The sequence below is a fragment of the Schistocerca gregaria genome, chromosome 9, assembly GCF_023897955.1.
Source record: "Schistocerca gregaria isolate iqSchGreg1 chromosome 9, iqSchGreg1.2, whole genome shotgun sequence".
NCBI lineage: Eukaryota > Metazoa > Arthropoda > Insecta > Orthoptera > Acrididae > Schistocerca > Schistocerca gregaria.
Genome location: NC_064928.1, coordinates 162565118 through 162577603, shown reverse-complemented (window position 1 = coordinate 162577603; position 12486 = coordinate 162565118). Strand labels below are relative to the sequence as shown.

The 12486-nt window shown below is 38.6% G+C and overlaps 1 protein-coding gene across 3 annotated transcripts in view; it reads right to left on the bottom strand.

The window, feature by feature from the left end:
- LOC126292143 (peroxidase-like) overlaps positions 1–12486 on the bottom strand; it is a 221567-nt gene that overhangs the window by 60742 nt on the left and 148339 nt on the right. For all 3 annotated transcript variants that reach the window (XM_049985980.1, XM_049985981.1, XM_049985982.1), the window contains exon 6: positions 1885–2075. In XM_049985980.1, coding sequence (XP_049841937.1) covers positions 1885–2075 — 191 coding nt within the window. The remainder of the gene's footprint in view (positions 1–1884; positions 2076–12486) is intronic.

The following is a 12486-nucleotide window of genomic DNA, read 5'->3' as shown; positions in this document are numbered from 1 at the left end:
GGGGGGGGGGGGGGGAGGGGGGCAGTGCACAAATGGATTAATTCATACTTAACTGGAAGAATGCAGAAAGTTGAAATAATTGGTTCATGTAATGTTAAAACAACAGCTGATTCCTCAAACAGGGGGGCTATCAAGTATGGGGTCCCACAGGGTTTGGTCTCAGATCCTTTACGGATCTTGATATACATTAATGACTTACCATTTCACATTTATGAAGATGCAAAGTTAGTTGTCTTTGCTGATGATACAAGTATAGTAATAACATGCAAAAACCAAAAACTAAGTGATGTAATTGTAAATGACGTTTTTAACAAAATTATTAAGTGGTTCTCAGAAAACGGACTCTCTTTAAATTTTGATAAAACACAGTATATACAGTTCCGTACAGTAAATGGCACAACTCCAGTAATAAATATAGACTTTGAACAGAAGTCTGTAGCTAAGGTAGAATTTTCAAAATTTTTAGGTGTGTCCATTGATGAGAGGTTAAACTGGAAGCAACACATTGATAGTCTGCTGAAATGTCTGACAGCTGCGTATGCTATTAGGGTTATTGCAAATTTTGGTGATATGAATCTTAATAAATTAGCTTACTATGCCTACTTTCATTCACTGCTTTTGTACAGCATCATATTCTGGGGTAATTCATCATTGAGTAGAAAAGTATTCATTGCTCAAAAATGTGTAATCAGAATAATTGCTGGATCCCACCCACAGTCATCCTGCAGACATCTATTTAAGGATTTAGGGGTCCTCACAGTAACTTCACAGTATATACATTCACTTATGAAATTTGTTGTTAATAATCCAACCCAGTTCAAAAGTAATAGCTGTGTGCATAGCTATAACACCAGGAGAAAGGATGATCTTCACTATGCAGGGTTAAATCTGACTTTGGCACAGAAAGGGGTAAATTATGCTGCCACAAAAGTCTTTGGTCACCTACCAAACAGCATCAAAAGCCTGACAGATAGCCAACCAACATTTAAAAACAAATTAAAAGAATTTCTGGATGATAACTCCTCCTATTCATTGGCTGAATTTTTAGATATAAATTAAGAAAAAAAACTTAAACATTAGTGTCATGCAATATTTTGTGTAATGTAATATCTTGTACAGACATCTTTTATTAACTTGACACATTCCACATCATTACAAAGTGTCATATTCATGATCTATGGAACAAGTATTAATCTAATCTAATCTAATCACTAAAAATACAGAAAAAACTTTTCAGAATATCTGATTTATGCATTAGACAGAACCAGCCATCCATTGTTTAGAAAATTAAAAGCAGTAACTGGACCATATGTTTAAGCTAATGGAATTGTTATCATCCTGTATTTGTGGCTGGAATTATTCAAGCAAGACAATTTTGCTCATACATATGACAAACGAAATTAAGAAAACTGTACGCCTTCCATACACCAACTTGAACTATTCTCTCATAATCTCCAGTATATAGTAATGCAGGCTTATAATAATTGTAAAAATTTATAATTTTACATAATTGTAATTTATAATTATGAATATAATAATTAAACTGTGATGCAGTAGTACACATGGAGCTATGTCCACAGATTCACTGATGGAGAAATGCTGTTAATCAGCGGAAAAATTCATGAAAGACAAACTGGTAAATTTGGCTCAATAAAACTTGATACTTGTGCCTCTAAGTAAATAAACCTGTTTATTCTTAGGTATTACATTTTAATGCTGTATTAGTCTTTATTTTCATAAAAAGTGTTGCAACCATGATGTACATTTCTGATGTTTCTCCTGTACACAGACCAAATGTTTTTCAGAGGTCTGTCATGTGATGAATAAGCTGCAATTCTCCTAAACTAGTAACATATCTCATCAAATGAATGCTTAAATACTTACTGTCTCTGCTGGACCTAAGATGCCTCCAAAAGTGTAAGTCTTTCTAGACCTAGCTACACTCATACACGTCACCCCTTTGTCCGCGTAGTATGTATCATCCTTTGGTATCTTGGCTGGGTAACAGCCAATACTGATATTCTTACAGGGGAGAGGAGATCCATTATATGAGCAGCACTCTATTCCAAGCCCATCTGCAGTTAAGAATGTAAAGCATTTTCTTAAATTTATAGTACATGTAGTTTATACAGGGTTAACACAACATGGTAGACTCCACTAAATTCTACCATGGTAGTGTAGTTATTATTGTAGTCCCAATTTACTTATTTGTTTGTCATTGTAGTGTCTCCTGGAAAATACTCACCACAATACTTTTATGGCATTCAAACAAAGGCAAAATGAAGCATCTCTGCTTGCTTTGGCAATCTTTCTTAGAGTAAATATATACTATCTATATTTATTTCTAAAATTTGTTTTCAGAAAACCATTATCTAACAAATATCAAAACTACTTCACAGTCTGTGTTTTCCTAATCTTTAATATTCCTCAGTTTTGCCAAGGAAATTTTCTTTTATAGGGGCATTTGAAATTTAAAATTTCATAGTTCTATGAGATCTAAAAGTTTTCTGACCTCACTGATTAATTTTTGCTGAAACATTGACTTATATACTAATTCATAGTACTAGGTTTCCTGGTAATATAACAACCTTGAAGTCATTTTAATTTAAAGGTGTGATTCATTACATATAAAATAATAATGAATCCTAATTACGTGCTCTTCAGGAAAATAGGAGCTGATTAATTAATATCATTAATTGAAAAGGCACAACTCCAGTAATAAATATAGACTTTGAACAGAAGTCTGTAGCTAAAGTAGAATTTTCAAAATTTTTAGGTGTGTCCATTGATGAGAGGTTAAATTGGAAGCAAAACATTGATAGTCTGCTCAAACATCTGCGTGGAGAGTTACAAGAACATGTGCATTAATTATGTTGCTAGCTAAAATTACTACATGAAATAAAACTATTCAGGGGCGATTCTAGAAGTTGGTCAGAAGGGGGGGGGGGGTGTTAATGGAGAAGGGGGGTGGGGAGGGGTTTGGGGGAATTGAATATAGTTTAACAAAAGGAGAGTTGGGATGGTCCACCAACAAACTGGTAAACTTTGATGTTGCTTGTTGCTTAAAGTACATTTTAGTAGCTGTTTTGGAGTTTAGGGTAAAAACTGTGTATTAATAAATAATAAGATGCCCATTTTAAGTTAAATTATATTTATTGGTGTAGATAGTAAGCTATTTGCTGCTCTTGTTCTTTCCTTAAAATGTGTTTGAAATACATTGCAACCTATATTGCTACATAATTTTAAAAAATAATGATTGAATCTCTTGGAGAAATATTTTCACAGATTTATGAAGTCATTTTATCCAGTGTAATATGATACTCCATTGGAGGGGAGGGGAGGGGGTGGGGGGGGCTATAGCCCCCATAGCCCTCCCTCTTGCCACTGCTCCTGAAACTATTTAAATAATTTTGGAAGTGTTGATGTAAATATGCCCTAAGTTGGACTATATACACAACCATGAAAAGAGGCAGAGTGGGAGTTGTTAATACGAGGTTGTCGGTAGTAGTCTGTAATGATCTTTACGTGTTTCATGTGTAGCAATTTGGATTATGAACAGTACTGCCCCTCTCCCCACCCCCTCTGCAGTAGTGACTTTTAATTTGTTTAATTTGTTAAGGACTGGTAAAACATTTATGATGCCTCCAGAGTTATGCATAACAACTGCATTGTGAAAAATATATTTTCTGTATGACCTATAAATATTTCTGCCTGTGAGGCTTCAGACAGTCATTCATGGATGCACTAATTATTGAACAAAAACAAATAAAAAATGAAGGTCTTTCAGTATTGACTTTATCCTTTACAAAAGCCTCTATCATGAACTGTGAAATTTATTGAAACAATGAAATTCTAGCAGTAACTGAACAGTGAACAGTTTAATGTTATCAGGTCATAACATTGCACTCTGAGGGGAATAAGCAATAACAGGTGTGGATATATCATAATATGGGCTGTAATATGGGCCAACTACCACAAATAACAAATGCTATGAATACATCTTAATGAATGTTATTAGCCAACATAAATACCTGCAACTGCCTGAGACAAAGGCTCAGATCACACTACTCTCCCTCTGCACAGTTCAAAGTTTGTTCTTTTCTTGTGGTGGAGGGCCTCTGGAGACTGTGGCAAGATCGATACTCCCACATGGGACATTGACTCTTGACTTTACAAAATATTTTGATTGATTACCACCCCAGGACTTCATATAAAAATATGTTGAATGAGGAGTATGCAGCTGGACTGAAGACTTCCCAACAGGTAAAAGGCAATACATCATTCTAGTCTGTGAGCCATTCATGGATGCCTGAACAGCCATGGGTGTTCCTCAGGGAAGAATGATGGGACCTATACCAAACATGTTCTCTTTCTTCATTACTTGCCCCACCATGGCACTGTCTGCTGATGATTGGCTATGATCCATATATGATTTGAAAAGTTTCATTTTAATTCTGTCACAAGTAACCACAAGGGTATGCACCCACTTTCTGTGAATTGTACTACTTTTTTTCTGAAGGTACAAATAATCAAATTTTTGTGTGTTATGTTTCTAATACAAAGATTGGGAATAAACCCAGTCCATACCAAGGCAACTGGGGGAAACCACCTGAAATCCAAACTCAGTCTGGCTGGTTAGCCAAACAACTGGATCTAGGTCTGCCTCACCTCTGTAATATTGCCTACACAGTGGGAGGCAAAAACCTTTGCATCAAGTTTTGTGGTTGATGATATGATTAGAGTTTTTCATGTGAACTGAATTTCATTTTTGCCACCAATCACAAAAGAATTTTTGTGCCAGTATCTTTGTTGCTCACTCCACTTTCAGGTCTCACAGTGAACGAGGAACAAAGTTACACATACAGACACTAGGATCCTCTTTCTTATACTTTTGGACATTAGTCTGTCTGGCTGGTGTATGTGTTAGGTATGTTATTTCACATATTCTGAACAATTTCCCTCAGAGGTTGGAGGATTCTCAGATTGGGATCAGCTGATGAAATTAATCTCAATACATCATGGCTGATGGTCTAGCAGAAACAAAAGGCTGGAAACCAAGATATCACAATAACTTCTCCCAGTTAGACCACATAATATTTCAGTTTTCCTTTAACTTAGCTTTCACCTCCCAATGATGTGCACATTTACCAGGAACGAGATACTGTTTAGAGTCCTCATTAAACTGAACATTCCTTTTCCCCAGTATGAATTCTGTTTGGACATGGGCATGGTGTTCAGTTGAAAGGCTTGCACCAGGCCATTGAACCATACCAATTATTATTATTATTATTTCTTTCCTTTCACAGACGTTATGTCTGGTTAAAAATGGAAAGTGACATGGTACTTGATGAAGCTTGACTTCCTTTTAACTGTACAGTATATGTTACATTACCTTTAGGAACTTTCGGGTAATTGAACATGTATAAATAATTACAGATTTCTGTAGTTGTACACTCCTGGAAATGGAAAAAAGAACACATTGACACCGGCGTGTCAGACCCACCATACTTGCTCCGGACACTGCGAGAGGGCTGTACAAGCAATGATCACACGCACGGCACAGCGGACACACCAGGAACCGCGGTGTTGGCCGTCGAATGGCGCTAGCTGCGCAGCATTTGTGCACCGCCGCCGTCAGTGTCAGCCAGTTTGCCGTGGCATACGGAGCTCCATCGCAGTCTTTAACACTGGTAGCATGCCGCGACAGCGTGGACGTGAACCGTATGTGCAGTTGACGGACTTTGAGCGAGGTGGTATAGTGGGCATGCGGGAGGCCGGGTGCACGTACCGCCGAATTGCTCAACACGTGGGGCGTGAGGTCTCCACAGTACATCGATGTTATCGCCAGTGGTTGGCGGAAGGTGCACGTGCCCGTCGACCTGGGACCGGACCGCAGTGATGCACGGATTCACGCCAAGACCGTAGGATCCAACGCAGTGCCGTAGGGGACCGCACCGCCACTTGCCAGCAAATTAGGGACACTGTTGCTCCTGGGGTATCGGCGAGGACCATTCGCAACCGTCTCCATGAAGCTGGGCTACGGTCCCGCACACTGTTAGGCCATCTTCCGCTCACGCCCCAACATCGTGCAGCCCGCCTCCAGTGGTGTCGCGACAGGCGTGAATGGAGGGACGAATGGAGTCGTGTCATCTTCAGCGATGAGAGTAGCTTCTGCCTTGGTGCCAATGATGGTCGTATGCGTGTTTGGCGTCGTGCAGGTGAGCGCCACAATCAGGACTGCATACGACCGAGGCACACAGGGCCAACACCTGGCATCATGGTGTGGGGAGCGATCTCCTACACTGGCCGTACACCTCTGGTGATCGTCGAGGGGACACTGAATAGTGCACGGTACATCCAAACCGTCATCGAACCCATCGTTCTACCATTCCTAGACCGGCAAGGGAACTTGCTGTTCCTACAGGACAATGCACGTCCGCATGTATCCCATGCAACCCAACGTGCTCTAGAAGGTGTAAGTCAACTACCCCGGCCAGCAAGATCTTCGGATCTGTCCCCCATTGAGCATGTTTGGGACTGGATGAAGCGTCATCTCACGCGGTCTGCACGTCCAGCACGAACGCTGGTCCAACTGAGGTGCCAGGTGGAAATGGCATGGCAAGCCGTTGCACAGGACTACATCCAGCGTCTCTACGGTCGTCTCCATGGGAGAATAGCAGCCTGCATTGCTGCGAAAGGTGGATATACACTGTACTAGTGCCGACATTGTGCATGCTCTGTTGCCTGTGTCTATGTGCCTGTGGTTCTGTCAGTGTGATCATGTGATGTATCTGACCCCAGGAATGTGTCAATAAAGTTTCCCCTTCCTGGGACAATGAATTCACGGTGTTCTTATTTCAATTTCCAGGAGTGTATATATAACATTTGGGTGTAGCTGTATTGTGTTGATGTACTGGTGGTTATTGTGTGGTATGACTCCTGTAGTTGATAATATAATTGGTATAATGTCAACTTTATCCTGATGCCACATGTCCTTGACTTCCTCAGCCAGTTGGATGTATTTTCCAATTTTTATCTCCCATTTTCTTCTGTATATTTGTTGTATTGGGCATGGATATTTCGATTAGTTGAGTTAATTTCTTCTTTTTATTGGTGAGTATGATGTCAGGTTTGTTATATGGTGGTGTTTTATCTGTTATAATGGTTCTGTTCCAGTATAATTTGTATTTATCATTCTCCAGTACATTTTGTGGTGCATACTTGTATGTGGGAACATGTTGTTTTATCAGTTTATGTTGTATGGCAAGTTGTATGTATTATTGTTGCTACATTGTCATGTCTTCTGGTGTATTCTCTATTTGCTAGTATTGTACATCCACTTGTGATGTAATCTACTGTTTCTATTTGTTGTTTGCAAAGTCTGCATTTATCTGTCGTGGTATTGGGATATTTAATAATATGCTTGCTGTAATATCTGGTGTTTATTGTTTGATCCTGCATTGCAATCATGAATCCTTCTGTCTCATTGTATATATTTCCTTTTCTTAGCCATGTGTTGGATGCTTCTTGATCGATGTGTGGCTGTGTTAGATGATACGGGTGCTTGCCATGTAGTGTTTTCTTTTTCCAATTTACTTTCATTGTATCTGTTGATGTTATGTGATCTAAAGGGTTGTAGAAGTGGTTATGAAATTGCAGTGGTGTAGCCGATGTATTTATATGAGTGATTGCTTTATGTATTTTGCTAGTTTCTGCTCATTCTATAAAGAATTTTCTTAAATTGTCTTAATGTAGGTTTTTTATGTCAATAAATCCCCTTCCTATCTGCTTAATGTGAATCATTCTGTTGCTGGATGTATGTGATGTATTCTATATTTGTGGCATTGTGATCATGTAAGTGTATTGAGTGCTTCCAGTTCAGTGTTACTCCATTTTACTACTCCATATGAATAGGTCAATATTGGTATAGCACAAGTATTTATTGCTTTTGTCTTGTTTCTTGCTGTCAATTCTGTTTTCAGTATTTTTGCTAGTCTTTGTCTATATTTTTCTTTTAGTTCTTCTTTAATATTTGTATTATCTATTTCTATTTTTTGCCTGTATCACAGATATTTATAGGCATCTGTTTTTTCCATCACTTCTATGCAGTCGCTGTGGTTATCCAATAAGTAATCTTCTTGTTTGGTGTGTTTTCGCTTGACTATGCTATTTTTCTTACATTTGTCTGTTCCAAAAGCCCTATTTATATCATTGCTGAATACTTCTGTTAACTTTAGTAATTGTTTGAGTTGTTGATTTGTTGCTGCCAGTAGTTTTAGATCATCCATGTATAACAAATGTGTGATTTTGTGTTGGTATGCTCCAGTAATGTTATATGCGTAATTTGTATTATTTAGCATGTTGGATAGTGGGTTCAGAGCAAGGCAGAACCAGAAAGGACTTAATGAGTCTCCTTGGTGTATTCCACACTTAATCTGTATTGGCTGTGATGTGATATTATTTGAATTTGTTTGGATATTAAGTGTGGTTTTCCAATTTTTTCATTATTATGTTTAAGAACTATATCAATTTAGGATATACTTTGCATATTTCCAATATCTCTAGTATCCATGAGTGGGTTACACTATCAAAAGCTTTTTGGTAATCAATGTATGCGTAGTGTAGTGACCTTTGTTTAGTTTTAGCTTGATATGTCACCTCTGCATCTATTATCAGTTGCTTTTACATCCTCATGGTCCTTTGCAGCAGCCTTTTTGTTCTTCATTTATAATTTTGTTCTGTGTTGTATGTGTTATTAATTTCTGTGTAATGACTGAAGTTAATATTTTGTATATTGTTGGTAGGCATGTTATGGGGCAAAATGTTGCTGGGTTTGCTGTGTCTGCTTGATCTTTAGGTTTAAGATAAGTTATACCTTGTGTACGTGCATCAGGGACTGTGTATGGGTCTGCAATGTAACTGTTAAATAATTTAGTTAGATGTGAATGTATTGAGGTGAACTTCTTTAGCCAGAAATTTCCTATTTTATCTTTTCCAGGGGCTTTCCAATTGTGTGTAGAATTAATAGCTTGGATGACTTCATGTTGCAAAATTATCACTTCAGGTATTTGTGGTATCATCTTGTATGTGTCTGTTTCTGCTTGTATCCACTGTGCATGTCTGTTATGTTGTACCAGGTTTGACCATATGTCCCTCCAGAAGTGTTCCATGTCTGTTATGTTTCATGGATTGGTTTGTGTTGAATGTTTTGTTTTGTTTCCTTCTATTTTCACTTTTTTTGTATCTTCTAAGTCATTTAGCCAATGCTTGTAATTTCTGCTTCTTTTCATCTAATTGCTCTATCACTTCTTGTTGTGAGATTTTACCTAACCTTTTTCATTTTTGTCTGATATTTCATTTCCTATAAATTGTGTTAGCTGTTTGATGTCTTTTCTCAGTTTTTCTATTCTGATCTGTAGCTTGTGTTGCCATGGTGGTTTTGTGGGTTTCTTCTGTGTGTTAGTTGGTTCTGATCTCTGTCTAGTGTGTATGTTTAGTGTAGTGAGTGGTCCTATATAAACCAGTAGTTGTAACTCTTCCATAGTTGTATTTTCATTTATTTTGTTGTGTATGATTGTGTTGATAGTTGTTATTGTTGTTTCGACTTGTGGGTTATTTGGGGGTCTATGCAAGAATGGTCTAATGTCTGTATTTGTGTCTTTGTATTCTATATATGTCAGCTGAAATTTTTCTTCTATATCTAACATGTGTGTCACTTCGTGTTCTATTTGTGTTGGTTCTGGTGGCTGTCCTAAAATTTCTGTTTCCTCTGATTGTTTAATTGATAAGTGTTGTTCTTTGTTTGTTTCCTCTGGGATGTTTGAGTCAATTACTGTATTTTCTTCTTCTTCTGATTGCACATTATTTTGTTCCAGTATTCATTGTTTGATGTTTTCTAATTCTGACTGGGGTATCCTGTTATTTTTGATTATTACACAGATCTGATCAGCCAATCGTTGTTCTGTTAAAAATTTTAATTCTGTGTATCTGGTAATAAATGTTGTGTATACTTGTGATCTGTATCCAGTTGTGTTAGTTCCTAATTTTGTAGCTTGGTAATAACAGAACATGATATGTCTGTTAACTTCAACCGACCATCTCATCCTCTGTCTTTCTTTTCCTTCTAGAGTGGTTGCAGGAAGCATATCCTGCAAAACACCTCTATTTGGATTTAAATAATTTTCCATGTGGCTAGCAGTGTTGTTCCCATTGTGGACAGGCATAGGGTTCAAGCATCATCCCCAACCATGACAGTGCTTGTCCAAGGCTTCTTTAGTTCTGTCCTGAAACAACTAATCACACTAAAAGGGGGGTTAGCCCTATTAGTGGTTTGTTCTTTTCATCGCCTTTTACAACTGGCAGAACATTATTATTATTATTATTATTATTATTATTATTATTATTATTATCATCATCATCATCTCAATATCTGTATGAACGAATACAGTTGTAAGCAGCTAAGAAGAGAGATGTGCTATAAGGTGAGTGTGATGACTCTTGTTCTCAGAGGTTGATGTTGTCACTGCACAAGAAGGTCCAGACCAGTGCTGTTCACTTTATACAGTCATATCACAAAAGATAATATTAGCCCTAATTGTGCACCCAAACTTCAGATATCAGACAGTCAGATCAGTACCGAATATTGTATATCCAGAGGTTATTAACCAAAACTCTGATATAGTTGGTGCTACATGCTATCATCCAGGAGGACATGCGTAAATGGTAAGCAATACATAAGACCTGACGTACAGAGTACACATAACTGTGAACATCTAATATTTAGAGTTCCCATATGAAAGTTGGAAGAACATTAGTTTGTTGTACCAAACATCGTAGGTTTGAGTCCTGCTCATGCCAGTTTTTGTATTGTACTACACGAGGAACTATTATATGGGACAACATGTTCCTGACGTGTAAAAGAAATGTTCGGAGTTTATAACAATGCTCTTTTGGCTTCCTGCATTCACTTCATTTATTTGAAAATAGTAAACCTAGAGAGTACATCTGTAGGGCTGCAGAATAAACAGAAGGTCTCCATCACATGCACTGTAGAATGTGGGTATCTCTCTTTTACAAACATTAGCTCTCCACTTTCCACCACCATTTCCACTGGTACAACTTACACTACTGGCCATTAAAATTGCTACACCAAGAAGAAATGCTGATTATAAATCGGTATTCATTGGACAAATATATTATACTAGAACTGAAATGTGATTACATTTTCACACAATTTGGATGCATAGATCCTGGGAAATCAGTACCCAGAACAACCACCTCTGACCATAATAACAGCCTTGATAAGCTTGGACATTGAGTCAAACAGAGCTTGGATGACATGTACAGGTACAGCTCCCCATGCAGCTTCAACACGATACCACAGTTCATCAAGAGTAGTAACTGGCGTATTGTGACAAGCCAGTTGCTTGGCCACCATTGACCAGACATTTTGAATTGGTGAGAGATGTGGAGAATGTGCTGGCCAGGGCAGCAGTCGAACATTTACTGTAACCAGAAAGGCCCATACAGGACCTGCAACATGTGGTCGTGCATTATCCTGCTGAAATGTAGGGTTTCTTAGGGATTGAATGAAGAGTAGAGCCACGGGTCGAAACACATCTGAAATGTAATGTCCACTGTTCAATGAGCCGTTAATGTGAACAAGCGGTGACCGAGACGTGTAACCAGTGGCACCCCTTACCATCACACCGGGTGATATGCCAGTGGTGATGACGAGTACACGCTTCCAATGTGAGTTCACCGTGATGTCACCAAACACAGATGTGACCTTCATGATGCTGTAAATGACATTTTGCCATTCCTGCACCCAGGTTCGTAGCTGAGTACACCTTGCAGGCACTCCTGCCGGTAATGCAGCATCAAGGTTAACCGCAGCCATGGTCTCCAATCTGATAGTCCATGCTGCTGCAAATGTTGTTGAACTGTTTGTGCAGATGGTTGTTGTCTTGCAAACATCCCCATCTGTTGACTCAGGGATTGAGATGTGGGTGCACGATCCATTACAGTGATGTGGATAAGATGCCTGTCATCTTGACTGCTAGTGATATGAGGCCATTGGGATCCAGCACGGTGTTCCATATTACCTTCCTGAACCCACCGATTCCATATTCTGCTAACAGTCATCGGATATCAACCAACATGAGGAGCAATGTCACAATACAATAAACCGCAATCACGATAGGTTACAATCCTACCTTTATCAAAGTTGGAAACATGATGGTACACATTTCTCCTCCTTACACGAGGCATCACAACAACGTTTCACCAGGCAACACTGGTCAACTGCTGTTTGCATATGAGAAATTGGTTGGAAACTTTCCTCATGTCACATTTGTTGTAGGTGTCACCACCGGCGATAACCTTGTGTGAATGCTCTGGAAATTTCACAGCATCTTCTTCCTGTCAGTTAAATTTCCTGTCTTTAGCATGTCATCTTCTTGGTGTAGCAGTTGTAATGGCCAGTAG